Source organism: Anolis carolinensis, chromosome 3, assembly GCF_035594765.1.
Source record: "Anolis carolinensis isolate JA03-04 chromosome 3, rAnoCar3.1.pri, whole genome shotgun sequence".
NCBI lineage: Eukaryota > Metazoa > Chordata > Lepidosauria > Squamata > Dactyloidae > Anolis > Anolis carolinensis.
Window position 1 is genome coordinate 15573167 of NC_085843.1, and position 23904 is coordinate 15597070.

At 40.3% G+C, this 23904-nt stretch overlaps 2 protein-coding genes across 2 annotated transcripts in view; both read right to left on the reverse strand.

Moving 5' to 3' along the window:
- ctsc (cathepsin C) overlaps positions 1-18306 on the reverse strand; it is a 39440-nt gene extending 21134 nt beyond the window's left edge. Inside the window, exons 1-2 of the mRNA XM_003219351.4 lie at positions 18015-18306; positions 10392-10537 (exon numbers count right to left, since the gene is read on the reverse strand). Coding sequence (XP_003219399.2) covers positions 10392-10537; positions 18015-18198 — 330 coding nt within the window. The 5' untranslated portion in view covers positions 18199-18306. The remainder of the gene's footprint in view (positions 1-10391; positions 10538-18014) is intronic.
- The window catches only part of grm5 (glutamate metabotropic receptor 5), a 1174932-nt gene that overhangs the window by 818766 nt on the left and 332262 nt on the right, over positions 1-23904 (reverse strand). The gene's annotated exons all lie outside the window — the stretch shown is intronic.

Genomic DNA, 23904 nt, shown 5'->3' on the forward strand with positions numbered 1-23904 from the left:
CCAATACTCTAACCACTACACAAATGCCATTGCTGCTGGTAGATATCTGCCAGAAATCCATCCGTTTATATCCTCCTTCTCTCTTAAACTGGAACAAAGGCAGCTGACAAAAGACAAAAAATTACAATAAAAGCACATATAGTTAAAAATGCAAAGGTCAAGACTGAAAAATGAAACTTGCAGCATAAAACCAATTAAAACATTAGTTAGATTTTTAAAAGTATAGCACCAATCCATTCACAAGAATTGCTGGAAGAGGAAAAAATTGCCAGTGAAAAGACATGATGGAAGAAATCATCCCTGCCTATCTAGAGAGTCAGTTCCAAAGAAAGCATAGAAACATTTGTCTCTTGCATTGCCACCAAAGGTGCCTGTGAAAGTGGTATGATAGATTGGAGTGCTTCCTTGGAGGATCTCAAGAGTTTAAGCAGACTCATATGGGAAAATATGGTTCTTCAAACAACTTTCAAATGTATGTTATCATGGGAACCTTTGGAATCTGCATTGTACACCTTTAATGATTTGTATGACTGTGACCATCTAAGAAAAACGCTCTCTTGATGACAACTCAATAGCAATTTGATTCATGCTATCAAGTGCAGTTCATGGACAAAGTATGCTCCCCAGTCCCCCAATCCCCAATATCTCAAGTTCTTGTTTTCCACAACTGCATAGGAGAAACTATGGGTTCAATTTTTCTCACTGGGAGTCATGCTAGAGGATCCAAAAATGCATAGAGAGGCCATATTTTGCTGGATGTGGATAAATGAAAACAGGGGTATTAGTCCCGGTGATATGGAGCTCACATTGTATAGAACAGTCTTGGGGAAGACCAAACTAGCCCCTGGACCTTCAGAACTTGATCTTCCCTGTGTTAGAGAAACTTTGCAGCCATCTAATTGGCTAACAGAATGATGGATTGGATTGTTCTTTGTTCTAATCTTGTAGGGACCTCCTCCAATTCCCAAACTCCTAAATCTGCTCTGAATCCTTGCCTTTCTTTCCAAATTTTCTGGTGTGAATGATCTGCCCAGCAAAAGATGTCAAAAAACCCACTAAAGCAAGAATTCTGCCTTCCAAGCTGTGTTGGACTTAAATTGTCATCAACTTCTGTCAGTATGGCTAATTGTAAAGTATAATGGAAATAATAGTCCCAAACACCTGAATGTCAATGGTCTCTGTGTACATACTTATGTATATGTAAAAATATGTTTATCTGAAGATGTCAGGGCATGGCACAATAAAATTGCTAATGAAGTTTGGTTCTTCACACCTGCCTTACATTTAAGGCATGATTCAACTCGAAATTCAATTAGACATTTCTTCCAAAAATTACATGTAAATGTTTTTTTCTTCAAGTGGCTATTGCTTGAAGTTCACACTGCAATACTATCACAAGAGAGAGGAGAAGCTTCAATTGGCAACCTTATTGTTCATCACGTCTGAGACCAACAAGCAAATAAAAGGGCCTACAGCACAGAGGAGAGAAGCTGTCATGTTTTATGTGATTGCTTTCTCAGTATGAAGTTCCAGAATGCCATTCCAAATCCATCAAGATCAACCAAAGGCAACTCAGTGGAGCTTCAGGGCAAAGGCTTTTGGAACGTTTACACATTAGAGCTGTGATGACCACTTGCATCATGTCTAGGAACTAAATTATAACCTTTTTTTGAAAATACAGAAGCAACAGAGACCTCCCTGAACACATCCCTCATGTCAACCAGGCAGAACATTAAAGCTGCAGGCGAAAATTGTCAGAATCACATGGGGGAGAAAAATCGAAACCCGAATGAATGAATCTTCCATGTGTGGCAAGACAGAAACTACCTGAGCACACAATAACTGTTTGTGGCAACACTTCAAATCTGTTAGGCCTCCAATTCCCCTCTAAGTAAACACACAAAAGTCTGTTTTTACTTCCACACCAAATGAATTGTGTGTTGCATCTGACCACAAGGAACTGTAGTTTGCTGTATTCAAAGTTACATGACAAATCAGAATCCAATACCAAGATTCCTGTTTATTTTTGCCATGTGTTTGTTACAACAAACCATGCTTGGCTGGAATTCAGAAGATGGGTATGTTCTAAATCAGGAGGATATTGTGCCGAGATGGATGCCATGGCCAGCAGTCTGTTTGGTGTGGCTCGGCTGCTCGTGGAGGCAGGTCTCCCAGCAGAGGAAGGGTCTTCCCAGCAAGCTTGAGAAGGTATAATCAGCCTTTGGAACATAGAAGGAGCCACAAGCTCCATTGATTAAAGGTGGAGGCTGGATGAGATGAATTCCAAGTGAGACCTCCAAATAAAGAAGCCTCTGGGGAATTGCTTTACTGAGCAAACATATCTTTGTCCTGCACCTTGACTCTGACCTTGGCTTTCTGAATTTTTGCTTGTATTCTGAATCTCTGGCTCTGACTTCTGCATCATGATAACTGACTTCCTGCCTTTGGACTTCTGGACTTCAATTTAGATTTCTGATTACTTGATTTGACTTCTGAACTCTGACTTCAGTTTGCACTCCTGGAATCTTGGTCTTTCATAGAATCATTGAATAGTAGAGTTGGAAGAGACCTCATGGGCCATCCAGTCCAACCCCCTGCCAAGAAGCAGGAAATCGCATTCAAAGCACCCCCGACAGATGGCCATCCAGCCTCTGCTTAAAAGCCTCCAAAGAAGGAGCCTCCACCACAGTCCGGGGGAGAGAGTTCCACTGCCGAACAGCCCTCACAGTGAGGAAGTTCTTCCTGATGTTCAGGTGGAATCTCCTTTCCTGTAGTTTGAAGCCATTGTTCCGTGTCCTAGTCTGCAGGGAAGCAGAAAACAAGCTTGCTCCCTCCTCCCTATGACTTCCCCTCACATATTTGTACATGGCTATCATGTCTCCATGATTGATTGACGAATCTTGACAATCTCCTGATATCTGACTACTGGCTACCTTTGGCTATTGTTTGTTGTCCCTGACCTGTCTCTGTACTCCTTTGCTTGTATACATTCATGATACTCTTAACCTCTGCAGTGTCTCACGGTTGTTCAGTTTGTGTTTTACAATTCTGTTATTGTGGCCAGATCTTAAAAGACTTTAGTTTTCTTTATATGTTAAACGTGCTTTTGACTTATCTTGCTATTGATTAATTAAAACTCAGCTGTGACATTCTGACTCCTGCTCATAAAATGGTGTAGCTTGGTGGTAGAAGAGATTGGAAATTTTACTTTTGGACTATAGTTCCCAGTATCACTTTGAAAACTATAGTAAAGTTGGCTAAAAATTCTGGGTGTCAGCACAGTATGCCAATGTTCATTCTTTTGTATCTCTAGATGAGGCAGAAAGAAACCTTCCACCTGAAATGCAAGTCCGTACCCTAGCATCTGACATCCAGTATCATGCTTGATAGAGTTTAATGGGTTGATTAAAATAAGACAACTTCCTAGACAGAGTTGCTCAAATGGGATAAAGTGACCCAAAAGCATCATTTAGGGCCAAGGCGGAGAACTCTAGGGTTAAATTTAATTTCAGATAAGTTATTTGAACCCCAAATGCCAGTATATTTCAGCCTAAATAAGACAAGTCACCTAGGTCTTCAGAGAGGCATTTAAATCTTCCAGAAAGTGAAAGAATTCATACTTTAAAAAAAGGAAACCGTCATGTTGGGAATCTTAGGGGAATAGACTGTGGAAGTCAGTCATCCCCAGTGCCTTAAGTTATTTACCTCTGGTTCCTGTAGACAAGCCCATCCCTGCCCTATTTTGGCACCATTTCCAGGCCAAACAGTCTCTTCTAATTCCTTAGTATGATCAATAAAGAAAGTGGATATAATCCCATGAAATCCAAAAGGCAGCAGTCATCAAAGGCCCAATTTTATTTTATTTGGGGATTTAAGGAAGGCAGAGGACAGAGAAAGATGGACTACTGTGTCAGAACTGGAAATCCCTCCTGGGATTTAGAAGAAAACTAAAAACTTGGCTCTGCAGCCAGGCATTCAGCGAATAAGCTCACTGGCTGATGTAATCGGGTCGCAAATCTGTAATTGTAGCAGTATTGAATGACTGAGGATGGTGCAATATCGCTGTCTTGCAGCGTTTTAATTTTTGTATACTTTTAATCATGTTTTAATTGTTTTGTTTTATAGTATATTTGTTGCTGGCCCTCGTGGCAGAATGTAAGCCGCTCTGAGTCCCCTCGGGGAGAAGGGCGGGGTATAAATGCATGTAATAAATAAATAAATAAACTGTTGTAAGAGGAAAGGAGGAATTAGGATACCTTCATATCACCAGTCCGTACCACATATTCTTCTAGATATAGTATGGAAGGGTGCATGCTCCCACACCTTGTCAAAAGAAATCCCACTGCAAGTATAATATATCAACTGGGTCTTGACTTCCTCCTCTGCTGTTAAGAATGTGAAAGAGCAAACATATGTGTGCAGGTCATGTCCTCACGCCTGGAGGCACTGCGGGGTAGACATATTCTCCTTTAGCTAGCAGTGAAATATGTGCTAATAAGCATCAGCTTAGTCATATCTTTCAACCGTCACCTTGTTATCGGGTTTTTGGGAACACTGGTGGGCCTCCAAAGCAAGATAGTAGTGCCATTATCTCCAAGTCAGAAATAATACTTAGATTGAGCTCCCAAGGAAAAAAATGCTTGAATTGCAATCAGATGTAGAGAGGCATCACCAGTTTCTGAACAATTCAGCTGCAGTGCAGCAACCTTAAGTCCATGTATCACAGAACTTGGGGAAATTACTTTTTTCCCATAACTCCCAGGATCTCCCAGCCAGCATGACCAGGAGGGGTAGGTTGTTTCCCTTTCAGTGGGGTTAGGAAATGTGTTGTATAATTCAATCCAAATTTTAAATGATCTATGTAAGATGCTGCCCCTGGTGGCACAGTGCGTTAAAGCGCTGAGCTGCTGAACTTGCGGACCAAAAGGTGCCAGGTTCAAATCCCGGGAGCGGAATGAGTGCCCACTGTTAGCCCCAGCTCCTGCCAACCTAGCAGTTCGAAAACATGCAAATGTGAGTAGATCCGGTGGGAAGGTAACGGCGCTCCATGCAGTCATGCCAGCCACATGACCTTGGAGGTATCTACGGAAAACGCCGGCTCTTTGGCTTAGAAATGGAGATGAGCACCAACCCAGAGTCGGTCATGACTGGACTTAACATCAGGGGAAAAGATGCTGCATCCTTTTTCATAAGTTGGTTTGCTCTTAGAACATCTCTTACAAGTTCAGGCAAAAACAAGTCCACCAATATGGAAGCTATTACTCACCACTAGTCATGCTGGCTGGAGCATTCTGAAAGATTCACTACCAAAAGGTAACTTTTCTACATTCTAGCGTATTATATATCAAGGGATGGCAACTGAAGTTTGGTGGATGGCCACAATTGGAGATTCCATTACGAATGGCTTGTAGAATACATGGAAAGAAAACTTGACACAAGCCATCACTACGCACTCCTCTCTCCTGAACCTTATCACAGAGACAGAAGAAGGAAAGCCCCTATGAGATATGTTAATGTATCACAGAGGCAAACCCAAGAGCCTTGAGCAAGACATGAGTAGTCGAGTGGAACAAACAACAGAAAGGAGAGAAGAGAATGCCCAGGGTGAGCAGCCACTAAACAAACTAGGAGGAGAAAAAGAAAGAAGGACTCGCAAAGCAGTAAGCAGACTGTCACAATATAGTCAGCTCTCCACATTTCTGAGTTTCACATTTGCGGATTTGATCAATATGTTCTCTGTATTAATTTCTTGGCTCTCCAATATGACGAGTCAACTTCTGCAATAGAGTTGCATTGGAGGACCTACAGATTCCTTGAAAATGGTACTCTCCAGTTAAAAGATTTTTAACTGGAATGTGATTTTTATTCATTTTTCTCACTTTTGTAGGGGTTTTGTGCCTCCAACCACAGCAAATGTGGAGGGCTGACTGTACACTGGTATCTGGAGAGAACTGACCGACCAACAAGAACATTGCATAATTATTGAATGCTGACACAACTTTTATTGCTTTCTGCAGAATCCTGGGGCTGGCAATTTCATGAGATATTTAGAATTCAGTTCTAGGGAGTTACAGTTTTTTTTAAAATAGATGACCAGAAGAAAAAAGTGGGGGGGGGGGAGAAAAGGGGAAGTGCAAGAGGGTCACGGTGGTGCAACGGATTAAACCACTGAGCTGCTGAACTTGCTGACCAGAAGGTTGGTGGTTTGAATCTGTGGGACGGGGTGAGCCCCTGCTGTTAGCCCCAGCGTGTGCCAAGCTAGCAGTTCAAAAACATGCAAATGTGAGTAGATCAATAGCCTCAGCAGTAAGGTAAATGGTACTCCATGCAGTCATGCCAACAACATGACCTAGGAGGTTTCTACGGGCAATGCAAGCTCTTTGGTTTAGAAATGGAGATGAGCACCACCCCTCAGAGTTGTGTATGTGTGTCTTGTTGTTTCTAGGCATTGAATGTTTGTCTTGTGTCTGTATATGCTCGAATCTGCCCTGAGTCCCCTTGGGGAGATAGGGCGGAATACAAATAATTATCATTATTGTTATTATTATTACACCCAAAGAGTCCTGAGTGAATTTCCAAAATCAGAAGATCAAATTCTTCATTTATTCCTCAAAGAACCAATGATTTTAATTTTAATATACACTTTCACATTTTATGTTTATATTTGTTTGTATGCAGCCTTTGAAGAAGGCCATTAAAATATATAAATAGACTAAAGCATGTTAGCCTTTGTCTAATTTTTTAAAGCTATCATGTATGTACTTGGTCCATGATATTGGCTAGGGTTTGGTACCAGGATCACACAAGGCCACCAAAATCCATGGATGCTCAAGTCTATTATGTACAGTGGTGCAGTATATTGCTGCAATTTGCTTAGTATTCATACCATGAACATTTATAGTTTTATTTTTACTGGACTTTTGTATGCCTCTTAGAAAAAAAATCTCTCTACAGAAAAATGAAGAAGTCATAATAATTTGTTTCTTGCCTCTCCTCATGGTTCGAGGAGGGTGCGACATGGTTTAAATACACAGATAAAATATCACACTATTAAAATGCGTATATCACAATATACATATAAACGAGTGACACTAATATTAACAAACTGTTGGTCAAAATACTGGAAAGTTTGTTTTCACCATCACTCTTGGTAATGAGGATCAATGAAGTTGTACTTCAAAAATGAAACTACAAGTAGTAACAATGACTTTAGCAAGAGGAAACAATATTCTTCTTGTTTCTTTTTCATGTTTATTTTAAAAGTGTCTTCTCACGGGAATTGTTACAACGTGTTGACAAAGGCTTTCATGGCCAGAATCACTGGGTTGCTGTGAGTTTTCCGGGCTGTATGGCTATATTCCAGAAGCATTCTCTCCTGACGTTTCGCCCACATCTATGGCAGGCATCCTCAGAGGTTGTGAGGTCTGTTGGAAACTAGGCAAGTGGGGTTTATATATCTGTGGAATAATACCCAGGGTGGGAGAAAGAACTCTTGGCCTGATTTAAGGATGAAGCATGAGGATCTTGGATGAATGGGATTAATTATACAGTATATACATTTTTAAGGTTTTTATAATGTGTTTTAACAAAGTTATTAATGGATCTGTTTATATTGTTATGTTTTTATGATTGCATTTTGGGCATTAAATTTTGCTAATTTTTGTAAGCCGCCCTGAGTCCCCTCGGGTAAGAAGGGCAGGGTATAAATGTTGCAAATAAATAAATAAATAAATAACTTTTGTCTGCTTTAGGCAAGTGTGAATGTTGCAATTGGCTACCTTGATTAGCACTGAATGGCTGCTTCCTGCCTGGGGGAATCCTTTGTTGGAAGGTTTTAGCTGGCCATGATTGTTTCATGTCAGGAATTCCCCTGTTTTCTGAATGTTGCTCTTTATTGTCCTGATTTTAGAATTTTTTTAATACTGATAGCCAGATTTTGTTCATTTTCATGGTTTTCTCCTTTCTGTTGAAATTGTCTACATGCTTGTGGATTTCAATGGCTTCTCTGTGTAGTCTGACATGGTAGTTCTTAGAGTGGTCCAGACAAGAGTTCTTTCTCCCAACCTGGACAATCCACAGATATATAAACCTCACGTTCCTAGTTTCCAACAGACCTCACAACCTCTGAGGATGACTGTCATAGATAAGGGTGAAACGTCAGTAGAGAATGTTTCTGGAACATGGCCATACAGTCCGGAAAACTCATAATAATAATAATAATAATAAAAAAACTTTATTTATACCCCGCCACCATCTCCCCGTGGGGACTCGGGGCGGCTCACAACGTTACAAAAGTAACAGTATTAAACAATATACACAGTTTAAAACATAAGAAGATGATAAAACAGAAGTTAAAACAAGGTTTATATAATAGTAATAATATCAAACAACCACCAATGCAAATCCGTCAACTTCAAAGGTGGGGGGGGGGGGGGACTATAGCAACCCAACTGTTACGATGTATGCAAATCTATTTCTTTCCCCAAAAAGGGACATACAATGCAAAGATCTGTTTGTCCAATTTAAAGTGAGTCCACAGAAACTTAAATTATACATTTCCAAATTCTTGTTGAACTGCCATTTCACCTTTGGGAAGCCCTTGAAATAATGTTCAGGTCTCAGGGAACCCCCTCATAGAAATTATTATATCAAAAATAGATTATTATATCAAAAATAATGTGTGTGTACAGTCCCAAATATCTGTGGAATCCTAGGCTTGCAAGAAACCCAGTTTGAGAGGTTTAGTGGATCTGTCCTGTAAAGAAGAGTAATTGAATTTAGGCCATAGTATTTAAGAAGGAAGGCATCCTTACTTATTCAAGTGACTAAAAATAAACTCATTATGATTGGGCTAATAGCTGGATTTATGGTCCCAAGCCACCAGATCCTACCTGATCTTGGATGTTACGCAGCATGAGTCTAGTTAATTCTTGGATTCGGCAACCATAGAATGAATATATGGTGCTCTGGGCTCTATTTCAGAAGAAGGGACTGGAAAAACTATCTCTGGGTATTCCATGCCTAGGAAAACCCTATGAAATTCATGGAGTGGGTTGTTGTGTATTTTCTGGGCTATATGACCATGTTCCAGAAGCATTCTCTCCTGATGTTTTGCCCTCATCTGTGGCAGGCATCCTCACAACCTCTGAGGATGCCTGCCACAAATGTGGGTGAAAGGTCAGACGAGAATGCTTCTGGAACATGGCCATACAGCCTGGAAAACTCACAACAACCCAGTGATACCAGCCATGAAAGCCTTTGACAACAAATTCATGGAGTCATAATACATTGATTGGTGATTTGAAGAGACATAGAAAACCACACCAACCAGTTGAATTTAAGCTCCTAATAAACTGTAGGAATTTGCTTACTTCAGAAAAGTAACTTTTTATGCTCTGTGTAGCTGTCGTCTTCAGTTTAGAGACTGAAGCACAAAGGCTGACCTGACCAGATGTTTCTTTAGTTTCAGATCCTCTCTATTTCCCGGATGAAGCCAGGATTGAGCAAAAAACAGATAGTTAGGCCATTTAAGAAGGGGAGAAGTGAAAGCAGCAAAAATTAGCAATAAAAATTACTATAAAATTTTAAATTAGCAGGGCTCAACAGTATAGTTTCTTGAGGTTGTATTGTGCTGCTGTTAATAGCTGTCAAATTTATGTCAACTTATAGCAACCATCTCAATAAGAAAATAGCAATTGCCCCAGGTACTCAACGGGGCTGCTCAGCTCTTGCAAAATCAAGGCTGTGGCTTCCTTAGTGGAGTCTATCCACCTGTTATTATTACTATTATTACCAGCATATACAGTATGCCCAATGTTGCCCAGTTGTTGGAGGGGCCACTGCCCCCTGCTTTCTCCCTTCTCCAGCTCTGAAAAGGCATTAACTCCATCAGTAAGTTCAGCAGCTCAATGGTTTAACCCGCTGCACCACCAGGGGATCCATAGTAGCAATAGTGGGAGTTGTAGTTCAATACCTTCAGAGGGCACAAGATAGAAGAAGGCTGCACCAAGCTGATCCCATATGCGACTGCCAACCTTTGAAGTTATCCAATTAAACATAAAAACATTCATTTTGGAAAAGATGTAATTTATTTTTCTTATTATTGCCCAATTCAGTTAGCCCTGGAACACCCTAAAGATTAAATGCCAATTATTTGTGCATTGTTCTTGATTGCTGGCCTACATTTTTAATATGAGCAAATAAATATTTTAAAGGATTAAGCACCAATTGCTCCTCAGCTTGCTACGACTGACAGCTTATTCCACAATTGTAGAAAGAAAGCAGAAATTGTTTGGCAGCCATATGCAACAAAGATGCTTGGGAGCTATATTTTAACCCTGCTGCAATCTGGAAGCAAAATAGTACCAAGGATGGATTAATGTTGTTTTTACCTTAAAAAATGCAAACCACTTGTAGTTGTTCAACACAACCTCGAAGCCTTGGTTGTATATTAGTGTGAAGAAGCCGTAGTTCCCTAGACTGTCCTGGGCGACATCGAGTTTTTGAAGGGTCACAGTTATTTCCCCTTCCACCGGTCCTAAACAGAAGGAGCAAAGCAATCAGCAACTTGAAGCAAACTGGGCCAAGAATACCACTAATGTTAAAAACATGTATAATGTTCCCTTCAAAGTAGAGAAAATATGAATAAAACTCCACTTTTTATATTTCCTTAGAAATCTTCAGAAGAAGATTCTTCAACATGACTCTGGACTGGAAACTGATGACAGTCATGCTGGAGAACCTAGAGATACCTACAGATAACAGATTAAACATGTGAATAACCAAATCCTCAAAAGTCAAAACCCCAAATGTGGATAACTGATTGTTGGAAATAGCAACCTTCTTCAAGCTTCTACTAGTAATTTGTTTATATATTCTTCTGTTTGCTTACTGTATTGCATATGTATGCTTTGGTATGCAGCTTCCCTTTACTCTATGTTTCTTGAGGTTGCGGGAGGGACTGCAGACCACATGATCAGATCTGAGACTGCTCAGAGCTCAGACTCCATTAGATTCTCAGACTGAAAAGACACCATGGAGACTTTGGACTGTTAAGAGCAAACTCATGTTGCTCTTGATTGTGAGAAAGATGCCCTGTGTTATCTGAACAGGGAAACTAATTCAAATGCTATCTGTAACTACATTGTACCTGTATGCTGAGTACATGAAGATTGTGAGTAAACCAAATATGTTACTTTTAACAAAGTCTACTTTATTTTTGTCTCTTGAGAGCATGATATAGAAAAAAAGATATTTTATGGGAGAGTAGATGTATTTTGGGCAACTGAAACAAAACACTTCTGAAGAACTGCTATATTTTGGGCACTGGCATAATCTCTATTCCTAACAGATCAGAGACTACTAGGTTATCAATCTAACAACTGGAATCCAAATTGCCTTGGATAAGTACATGTGGTTATATACCACTAAAGAGAAGATTTTATTCAAATGAGTTTTTGGCTCTTCTCTGGAAGATCATACTTTTACAAAAGGTTATGATTTTCAAATGGGTGTGAATGCCATTATTCTCCAAAAAGGTGATGGAGATTCCGGTTTTCCAAAAGATTATCATCTCAAAAAGGTCATGCCTTTCCAAAATTGTATTCTACACTAAACATGACCCCAGTTGAAAGGAAGCAGTTCCAAATACTCAGTTCAGTTTTGTGCATTTTTCACAGTGCAAACATGTCTACTCACAAGGACGAGGCCTTTGTCAAGTGGCTTCCTGCCCTGAAAGCTAAGTAAAGGTACTGCACTGTCTATAAAAGCAAACATCAGCATGTACCTGTGTCTCAGACTCACAACTCCAATATTAGCACATTTAATATTTATTTATTTATTTACATCACTTTTGCTCCGCCTTTCTCCCCGAGGGGACTCAAAGCGGCTTACAATAAATAGGCAAAAATTCAATGCCTAAAAACAATGTAAAAACAACAATTCATATAAAGCAATCTACAAATCAACAATTTATATAAAACAGATACATTACAAAATAAAATCACATTATATAAAATTTTAAGCATGTCCAAGATTAAATAATTTTGGAAAGGAACAGGAGAGAACAAACAATTTCAATGCATCTATGTATATTAATGTATATTTTATTTTTTTATTTTGATGTGTTTTTTATTTTGATGTGTTTTATTCTGTTTATTGTAATTACCCGGACTTGGCCCCATGTAAGCCACCCCGAGTTTCTTTGGGGAGATGGAGGCGGGGTACAAAAATAAAGTTATTATTATTATTATTGACACAAAGGCATAGTATGACACAGCAAATGAGATATATATGCTGGATTTTGTATTACAAAATCACAAGTCGAACATTTCCCAAGTGTTTTGGACTGTGTGATGTATTTTTGGATGATGCGTGCGGATCCCAATAAGGTGGCCTTTTGCAGTTGACAGATATTATTATTATTATTATTATTATTATTATTATTATTATGACATTTCTGGAAGTTTTTTCAGGCAAAACAAACAAAAGAGTCCGGGAAGATCCACTTGAAAATTAAAATCCACATGCCTGGATTCCAAATCAGACTGAAAATAAATGTACAGTATGACCTCCCATATCTGCAGGACCAGTACCTATTATTTCAATTGCATGGGTTTGACAAAATACATCTTCTGTATGCATTCTCTAGGTCTTCTAGGCTACATGTGTCAAACTCAAGGCCCATGGTCCGAATCCAGCCGCCATGTCTTTCACATGCTGCACTTCTGTATTCCTCACCGTTAGGTATCATAGAATCATAGAATCGTAGAGTTGGAAGAGACCTCACGGGCCATCCAGTCCAAACCCCTGCAAGAAGTTTGGTGCTCAGTGGTTCCCAAATTTTGGGCCTCTAGGTGTCTTTGACTTCAACTCCCAGAAATCCCAGCCAGCTTACCAGCTGTTAGGAACTGGGGGAGCTGAAGTCCCAAACACCTAAAGACCCAAAGATTGGAAACTACTGCTAGAGCTGATGTGGGCTGTGATACAATAACATCTGGAAGGCTACAGATTATTCTGTTTAGTCAGGATAGTGGGTTTCGATGTAGATACAAGCCTTATGGTTATGATATCAGACTTTAAAATGTCTTTTAATCATTTGTCTACAATGAACCATCAGAAAACAAAGGTGTCTCAGCCATCCATGTGAACAATTTTGGAGTATTTTTTTTAAAAAAATCTGAATAAATGATAATCAGTCTGTAAAATAAATATATAAACCTTCATTGATTTGATTTTACAACATTTTAACTTCTGATTGAATTACAATTGGACTGAAAAACACTGGTTATCCTTCTAGCTCGCATTTTATGGCTACCTGAGAAACTGTGCTTGAATTTGAACCTCTCTTGAACAAACAGTGATTCTCATTATTCCTTAATAACAAAGTGAACCTGAGGACCTGGAACATTGTTATTTCTGCATCAGAAATAATCACACAGGTCCAAAAGATCTTTCCACTTCTGCTGCATTAAGCTACAGCATTCAGAACCACTATTTATAAAACATTTTTTACAGGAATGACTTGCTGGATCCCATCATGTGAGAGCCTCGAGGTGGAGAAATTCCATTGTTTGCTCCTTTAACCATAATCTTCTGAACTTGTGACTATGATCCCCGGAAGAAGGAAATGGCAATGTTTGATGAGAAAAGAAGAAGAAAAATCACAGGACTTCAAACCACACCGCTGTTCTCCTCCACATATGAATCTGCCTTTGCTAATTTGGTTTGCCTTTGTGTCCACTTCCTCCCTTGCACTGGAGACACAGGATGCACGTACACTATAGAATGAATGCAATTTGACAACATTTGAAACTGCGATGGCTCAATGCTGTGGAGTCCTGGGATTTGGAGCTTGGTGAGATGGCAGCACTCTTTGGCAGAAGACTAACAACTTGGCAAAATGACAATCCCCATGAATCAAGCCATGACAGCAAAAATGGTGCCAACCTGCATTAGTCTCAGCTACTAAGATCACAAATGTAATAAAAGACTGGACTAGGACATGTTCTCTAAATAATAATACAATTCTCTCTCCTTTCGGAAGAGCCTGAAGACTTGGCTCTTCCGAGAGGCTTTTGGTGACTGATCTCTGTATGATCGACCTGTTGCCCAATTAACAGTGTATGCCTTCCCCAGTATTATAATGGCACTTTATAGCCATCATAGCTGAGTAACCAACCCTTCCCTGAGGACATGATATATTTGCACTTTTAGCACTTTGGCCTAGATCCTTTGAACCCAATCCATGATTTTATCATTTTATCTTGTATGTGTTTTTTTATGATTTGCTTTTATTGTCTGATTTATCTGTTTTATTGTTTGTTTTTATATTGTTCTGTCTGGGCTTGGCCCCATGTAAGCCGCCCTGAGTCCCTTCAGGGAGATGGGGGCAGGGTATAAGAATAAAATTATTATTATTATTATTATTATTATTATTATTATTATTATTATTATTATTATTATTATTATTAGTTCCATTGAACTTTGCTGCTGTTAACCCTGTCAGCTTTCACTTATTGTGAAAATGGCTGACCTCCAAGTTGTACTGTTATAGGAAGCCTTGCTCAGTTCTTGCAAAATATAGTACCTGATATTCCTTGGAAAGTCCCATTTAAGCATTACCAGGCCTGATTGTGGTCACCTTCCAAGAACAGATCTGACTCCTAGAGATAATTCAGGCTTGGAAAAAATAGTTTGGGAAGAACTTTTCCTTTCACATAATCCCAAAAATCTGGTGCATCTACTGATGCATATGGTGGGTGGTTTAGGACAAATAAATGGAAGGATGTCTTCACACAGCACAGGGTCCAACTGCAGAACTCACTGGTCTCTTCCGCACTGCCCTTTATCCCAGGATCTGATTCCAGATTATCTGCTTTAAACTGCAATACATGAGTCCCCACTGCCAGACAACCTGGGATCAAATCCTGGAATACAGGGGCAGTTTGGAAGGGCCCACTGTCACAAGAGGTGGATGTTTGCCAGCTTGGATAGCTGGGTGGGGAAGACTAGATAAAACATGGGAGATGGGGCAACCAGTAACTACTGATCAAAGAGGCTTTACATAACCTTACACATTGGAGTAATAGACTGTGTTTCAGTTGCTGTGGTTGCAAGATGAGGATTGTGGTTGCTAATGCACTTCTCAGATAGCATCTCAGATTGTCCACTGGGTAAACAGAACATTGGACTTGATGGACCTTTCGAGGGATCCAACAATGCATCACACCAAGAGCTCATTAGTCCAATGATCTTACATAATTAAATGTATTTCGACTGCAACTACCATCATCCCTCACCAATGACTAGGCCAAATATGGCTGATGGGAAGTGGCAGTCTAAATATATTTGGAAGTTCCCAAGATGTCTACATCTGCTGTATCAAAAAAATATATATATGTAGAGACAAAGAAAGGGTCAAACACATGCATACCATCGACTTCCAAAACACATTATAATATTACAGTGTCATTCCTTTTGTGCCCTTCAAAATTCTTGTAAAAACTGACCAGTTGAGCTGTCTAAGGTTTTTAGAGCTTTCAACCTTTTTCTTGCTTGGTGATTTTGGACAAGTGACACTCCCTTGGTCTCAGAAGAAAGCAAAGGCAAAACTCCTCTGAACAAATCTTGCCAGGAAAACCCTGTGATAGGCTCACCACAACTTGGAAACCACTTGAAGGCACACAGTAATGACAACAAAGAGTTTCTGTTGCATAGAGCACAGTGGCACAGGAGATAATATTTTTAAAGGAAATGGGTTCCTTTTATCGTGCAATGACAGTGCCATAAGAGAAGAATCATCTTTAAATATTTTCCCAACTGTCTACTAGAGAAAAAGCTGCTAAATCTTTGCACTGGGCCATGTCATCAGTGGCATATAAAATCAGAGCAACAATTGTGGATCTCCACATACATATATTACGCTGGGTTTTGTGTTGTGCTGGCTTCCAGAGTTTTGGGATTTCATGAGAACTGAGTACACTAACAAGACCTTTGAGCATGAATAAAGCATCTTCCTGATATCCATCGGGGATATTTTTTAAGAAAATGCCTAGAGAGGATATATTTTGTGGAATGTGGATAAATAAACTGCAGATAACCATCCTGCAGATACGGGAGCCATAGTGTATTCACCTAGTCTGCAAGAAGGGATTCCCCTCACAGCCAGAGTCAGGAGTGAAAGTATCAGGAATATTGCATTCAAAATCTCCCTTTTGTCAACATGTGTCCATATCTTCATCTCTCTTCTTAGCCAAAATTGTGAAAATGCAGTCCAACTGCAGCCCATGGTTGCTTTCACATGTTCAACTGCATTGAATGGCATTGTGAGTTTACACTGACCATATAATACAGTTTCAAACCACACTGTATGGCAGTGTAATGAGAACATGGTGTGAACATGTACATTGGCCCCAGTGCAGTTACTCAAAACAGACTCTGATGACTCCTATGCAACAGTAAACCACAAAGGATTCAGACTAGAAATATGACTAAGAAGGAACAGATTTTGCCTTGGTACCACTTCCTGCTAAACATATCAATTATTCTTGTTATTATTACAGGTTGAGTCTCCTTTATCCAGAAATCAGAAATATTCCCTAGATTTATAGAGTTGGAAGAAGCCATCCAGTCCTTCTCCACTCTGCCATACAGGAATACCCGATCAAAGCACTCCCAACAGCCTATCGGCTGCTAGGAATTGTAGGAATTGGAGTCCAAAACACCTGGAGAGCCAAAGTTTGTCCATGCCTAATTTCAACCATACCAGGTTTGGTTTTCTTATCATTCTCTAAACTGTGTTGTCGAAGGCTTTCATGGCTAGAATCACTGGGTTGCTGTGAGTTTTCTAGCTGTATGGCCATGTTCCAGAAGCATTCTCTCCTGACGTTTCGCCCACATCTATGGCAGGCATCCTCAGAGGTTGTGAGGTCTGTTGGAAACTAGGCAAATGGGGTTTATATATCTGTGGAATGTCCAGGGTAGGAGAAAGAACTCTTGTCTGTTTGAGGAAAGTGTGATTGTTGCAATTGATCACTTTGATTAGCCTTTAATGGCCTTGCAGCTTCAAAGCCTGGCTGCTTCCTGCCTGGGGGAAACCTTTGTTTGGAGGGTGTTAACTGGTCCTGATTTTTTCTTTGTAATCTCCACTGAAGCGTATGTTCCTCTCTATTTGCAATTGTGAATGTTGCAACTGATCACCTTGATTAGCCTTTAATGGCCTTGCAGATTCAGAGCCTGTCTGCTTCACGTCTGAGTGAATCCTTCCTGCACCTTGCTTATCCACTATTGCAACCTCATTGTTTTTAATTTGATGTTTTAATTCTGTGTTGTGTTTTTTTCACCTATTGTGTATATTTTATTATTGGTTTTTGTTTTTGTCCTTTGATGTTTTATATTTTATCATTGCTTGTATTTTGATTTCGCTGTAAGCCGCCCCGAGTCCCCTTTGGGGGAGGTGGAGGCGAGATATAAATAAACTTATTATTATTATTATTATTATTATTATTATTATTATTATTATTATCCTTCCTGCCTGAGGGAATAAAGAACAACACTCTGAAAACAGGGGAATTCCAGGCATGACACCTCCCCAACAAAGGATTCCCTAGGTAGGAAGCAGCCAGGCTTTGAAGCTGCAAGGCCATTCAATGCTAATCTAGGTGATCAGTTGCAACATCAGACAGACAAAGAGTTCTTTCTCCCACCCTGGACATTATTCCACTGATGTATAAACCCCATTTGCCTAGTTTCCAACAGACCTCACAACCTCTGAGGATGCCTGCTATAGATGTGGGAGAAATTTCAGGAGAGAATGCTTCTGGAACATGGCCATACAGCCTGGAAAACTCACAGCAACCCATTCTTTAAACTCCAGGATTGCAGAACTCCAGGATTGCAGGAACTGTTGCCAGGTCTGTTCAAAACTTTTGGTTTCACTCTTTCAAGGCAGAGGAAGAGCGCAGAATAACGGGGAGAGTAACGAGGGGGAGGAAGGCGTTACTCTCCCGACTTACCAGGATCGGAGCAGTTAATGCGCCGGTAGGGACCCGCCTGGCCCCGACCCACCTGGAAGACCCAGGAGCCTTGCAGGTCTTCATAGGTGCAGTTGGCCGGCGTGTCGGCCGCACCCGGGTTCAGGTGGAAGAAGAGGAGGAGAAGACACGTGAAAGGCGCGAGGCGTCCCGGCACACGAACCATGGTGCAGCCCCCCAAAGAACTGGCTCTGTGGCCTGGAAGGGAGAGGGTCAGAGGTGGGAATAAAACCAGCAACCGGAACAACGGTGCTCGGAAATGCCCGCCCCTGAACGTGACGTGTGAAAGGGGAACCCCGTGTCTTTTTGCTCCAATGGGATCGGCGCCTCCTTCTAGCCCTCGGCGGTGTCTCCCTGGAAAACAAACTGGCAGGATCTGATCTTGTCTTGAAAGGATCCCAGGCCACGTCTACAATGTGGACTAGATAACAACAACAACAACAACAACTTTTTTGTGATATGAAATCCAGCATATCTATCTTGTTTGCTGTGTCATAATAAAATAAGAACTTTATTTTTATATCCCGCTCCCATCTCCCCAGAGAGAACTCGGGGCGGCTCACATGGGGACAAGCCCAGTTTCAACATACAATAAAATACAGCATAATTAAACCAATGAAAAACAAGTAAAATAGTATAAACATACGAACATAGATGCAGTTTAACAATGCTTTACCAGCTCTGGCTCATTGCTCTGGGATCCTGGGATTGGTTGTTTGTTGACACTGCAATGGTTCCTGGAAAAATTTCGGCCTTCCATGTGTTTTGGACTTCAACTCCCCAATTCCTAACAGCCGAAGGCTTTCATGGCCGGAATCACTGGGTTGCTGTGAGTTTTCCGGGCCGTCTGGCCCTGTTCCAGAAGCATTCGCTCCTGAGGTTTCGCCCACATCTATGGCAGGCATCCTCAGAGGTTGTGAGGTTTGTTGGAAAAACCATCCAGTTAACACCCTCCAAACAAAGGTTTTCCCCAGGCAGGAAGCAGCCAGGCTTTGAAGCTGCAGGGCTATTCAGCTCCTTCCCTGCCCATTTTCCGCCGAATTGAAAACATGGTTGTTCCAGAGCGCGTTTCAATGAATAGGCCCAATAGAGCTGTCATCAGAATACTTCTTTATGTTTTAAAAGCGTATGGCACCTTATCACTGTTACTTATTTCCACGATACAGCACTTTATGAAACCTGTCCCCGCTGGTTTGCTTTTAATTACTCTGATTTTATCTGCTTGGATTTTAATGTATTGTCCATTATTTTATTTTGTGTATTGTTGAAATGTTTTAAGTTTTTGTCAAATATGTTGTGTCGTTGTTTTGGGCTTGTCCCTGTTGTGAGCCGCCCCGAGTCCCTTCGGGGAGATGGGGCGGGATATAAAAATAAAGTTTATTATTATTTATTTATTATTATTAAACTAGGCAAGTGGGGTTTATATATCTGTGGAATGCCCAAAAACTGGCTACCAGTATTTAAAAATTCTAAATAAAGAGCAACACTCTGAAAATAGGGGAATTCCAGACAGACACGTTTCAATCAAGGCCGACTAACACCTCCCAACAAACGATTCCACCAGGCAGGAAGCAGCCAAGCTTTGAAACTGCAAGGCTGTTCAGTGCTAATCAAGGTGATCAATTGCAACATTGACACTTGCCTCAAACAGACAAGAGTTCTTTCTCCCGCCCTGGACATTTTTTCACGGATATATAAATCTCCCTTACCTAGTTTCCAACAGACCTCACAACCTCTGAGGATGTCTGCCATAGATATGGGCAAAACATCAGGAGAGAATGCTCCTGGAACGTGGCCATACAGTCCGGAAAATTTATAGCAACACAGCTGGTAGGCTGTTAGGAATTGTGGGAATTGAAGTCCAAAACACCTGGAGGGCTGCAGTTTGCCCAGGCCTGATATAGATGCACACTCAAGCCAGTTCAGCCCCAGCCAATTGCTGTATATGCATGTATTTGACTAAGTTTCTGTGGGATCACTACTTGTGTATGTGTGTGTTAAGGGAAAAACACCTGGTCCATTACAACGCATAGTTGAATAATTAGAACAATCAAGGCTAACAAGCTTGAACCACTCCCTGAATGGGGTATAACTTGGGGGAATGTTTGTAATGTTTTTTAGTACTTACTGAATCACTTGCATCAGAACTTACTCCAAGTAAGTTTTCTGACTGAGAGCCTACTATGCTTGTCTCCTTGCACCATTGAAGAAATCTCCAAAGATGCATGAATTTAATGCAAAGAACTTTATGTGAGTTTTGTTGCTTCAGATGGACTGAGTTATTTTGAAGCTGGAGGTTTTGAAGCTGCTTGTTTAATTTTCTCCTTGACTCTGCTACTTAAGAGTAAATTTTGATTTTTCCATTTTCCTGGCTTGTTTCTTTTGCTCATTGTGGATGCACAAAAGGGCTGGATAAGTCTGGACAGGACTGCACGCAGTTTGTTTTTTCAACAAACCCGTAACACAGCCAACATTATTACTAAAAATGCATTTATGACCAAGATATAACAAATTTCAAAGGAAAATTGTAAATAAGTTTTGCATGCCAATAGGAGGGTTTTTGGGGGTGTTAGCTGGGTTGAAGCCTCTGGTGGCCAAGGGGATAAAAGCCTTGTGACTTGAAGGTTGGGTTGCTGACCTGAAAGCTGCCAGGTTCAAATCCCACCCGGGGAGAGCACGGATGAGCTCCCTCTATCAGCTCCAGCTCCATGCGGGGACATGACAGAAGCCTCCCACAAGGATGGTAAAACATCAAAAACATCTGGGTGTCCCGTGAATAACGTCCTTGCAGACGGCCAATTCTTTCACTCCAGAAGCAACTCCAGTTGCTCCTGACATGAAAAAAAAAAGCTGAGTTGAAATGTTTATCTTTAATATGGCCCTGATCCAATAGTTACTCACAACTCGAGTACACCAATTAAATGAACCAGGCCCCTTCTGCACTGCCATATAATCCAGATCATCAAAACAGATAATCCACATTATCTGCTTTGAACTGGATAATATGAGTCTACAGTGCCATATCATCCAGTTCAAAGCAGATAATCCGAATTTTATCTTGAAAGTGTAGAAGGGGTTTTTTTTTGCACTTACATAATGTTTGAAATACAATATCATAATTGTTTTGTTCAATTTCCCACTTTCAACCTTTTATTATTTTTTATTATTTATTTTATTTCTATCCCGCTTTTCTCCCACAGGTAGGACGCAAAGCAGCAAACCTTCAGTCCTTTGCTTTGCAGCTGCAAGCCTATGAAGTAGCTTCACTGTAAATGATATATTCTAATACGGTATATCAGGAATGTGTCTATGTTGCCCTATTTTTCAGTTTCCAAGTTATGAACAAGGTTCTGTAGAGGCCCATCCACACAGAATATCAAGGCAGATAATCCACAATATTTGCTTTGAACTGAATTATCTGAGTCCACACTGCCATATAATCCAGTTCAATGTGGATTTTATACAGCTGTGTGGAAGGGGCCTTCAAAGCTGTTAACAGGAACAACAGCCATAAGCAACTACTATTGGGTAATATTAATTCACAAACGAACAAATATATTTTGCTATTTTTGCCACTTTCACTTCTCTTCTTGTTAAACTGACTCACTCTCTGGCTTGGCTCAATCCTGGCTCCACCCAGGGGACCTGAAATGAAAAACAGAAAACATTTGACCAAAATATAGCCTGCACCAACTTGGTTTTCTGGTGGTCTTCTGTTCAAGCATGAACCATGTTTAACTTCCAAAATCAGATAGGTTCTGTTGTGTTCAAGTATTTGCGCCAGAAATCTAACTATTAGCCCAACTGTTAGTCCAGTTTAAACTGGGCACACTGGAACTTAACTGATAAATTGCCAAATTCATGTTGATCTTATCTGGCCTTTCCCAACTATTTCTCCCTGGAGGAAGCCTTGAAATAATCTTTAGGTCTCATGGAACTCCTGCATAGAAATTCCTATATTTATAGGTTTTTTAAAGATTGGGTTTCAATTTTGATTTCCTATGGAATTCTAGAATCCTGTTTGAGAAACTCTGATCTAGTGGATCTGTCCTTGTACATATTGAATTGAGACCATAATATTTAAGCAGAAAGTAATTCTTACTTGTAAAAACATTTCAAAACCATTCATTTTGTTGTTCTATGTTTTTGTAACTTTGTTTGCTTATTTCAAAACATACATCCTTGTTACATCCTCTGTTCCCAAATCTATACATGTCCCTACCTCACAACATCATTCATATAGCCCTGTCATTTCCATTGCTTTTACTTATTCTAATTTAATCAATTATATAATTATTGTAATGTATTTTCTAATTGTTCATACATAATCTTTCTTGGTTGTTTGGTGGTTTGAATTTGCCATTCCTTTTACACATGAAGCTAATAAATGGTTTCCATGTATTATCGAACAGATCTTCTTTTTGTTCCCGAAGGCCGGAAACATTAGGTTGCTCTGCATTTTCTGGGCTGTATGGCCATGTTCCAGAAGCATTCTCTCCTGACGTTTTGTCCACATCTATGACAAGAATCCTCAGAGGTTGTGAAGTCTGTTAGAAAGTAGGCAAGTGGGATTTATATATCTGTGGAATGTTCAGGGTGGGAGAAAGAACTCTTGTCTGTTGGAGGCAAATGTGAATGCTGCAATTGGCCAGCTTGATTAGCATTGAATGGCCTTGCAGCTTCAAAGCCTGGCTGCTTCCTGCCTTTTAGCTGGCTCTGATCGTTTCTTGGTAAGCTTCAAAATGTACAAGCATAAAAATCCAGAGAAATACAATATGTCTTATATAGTTTTGATGCCTATTCAGACTTATTGCCCGCTCCCATGATTGGACAGAAAAGAGGACGCATGCTGGGATTGGCTGGGAGGGATAATGGCAGCCAGGGATTGGTCAGAGTGAAGGAGCAGTCAGCTGCAGAGACATGCCTTAGCAGGGCAAGTTGAGGAAAAATAAATGGGAAAGATATGTTTATGGGCTTTGGTTTAGCTTAAGTGTCCAGTTCTGTACTAAACAAAGGTCTGGATCTTAGGAAACAAAGATGCAAGATTCAAGGGATAAAGGTGCTGATCCTGGGTAACCAAGGGCTTGGCTGCCATTAAAAGAAGTTTAACAAATGCACATACTCTGAGTTTCTATTACTGCAGGCAGCAATTTCTCAGCTTCAAGTGCACCATATAGCTAGACAAACAGGTTTTGATAATATCTTGGCTGGTAGGGAAGTCACCTATTTCTGCATATACATGAACAATGGATTGTGCTTATTGCCTGGCTGTTTGCCCAACCTTCTTGTTCTCAGGAAATTCCTCAACAGGGTTTGGAAGAGGTGACTGTCTCTGGGCTTAGCTGGTTATATTTTGGTAAATAAGTTTAAATATTTTATATATAAGAAATAGATATAGTACACGGAAATGTACAAGCTATACAGAAAGTCATGAAAAATAGATACAATTTATTAAAAGCTTAGATATATCAGAGTTTAGGGATTTACGGTCTCGATCTTGTGATATTTTGAACTTGTGCAGATTTGGAAAGGATCTTTTTAAAAAGTAAAAATCATATATTTATTTCTGAGCCCTTGGTGAACTATACATTTTTGTGTTTTTTATAATGTGGCTCTATAACAAATCCACTACACCACACTGTACTAGCTGAAATAAAAACCTCACATAGGGTGGATCTAAATAAGTAAAGGTCTCCCCTTGACATTAAGTCTAGTCGAGTCTGACTCGGGGGTTGGTGCTCATCTCCATTTCTAAGCTGAAGAGCTAGTGTTGTCTGTAGATGCCTCCTAGGTCATGTGGTCAGCATGACTGCATGGAGTGCCGTTACCTTCCTGCCAAAGTGGTACCTATTGATCTACTCACATCTGCATG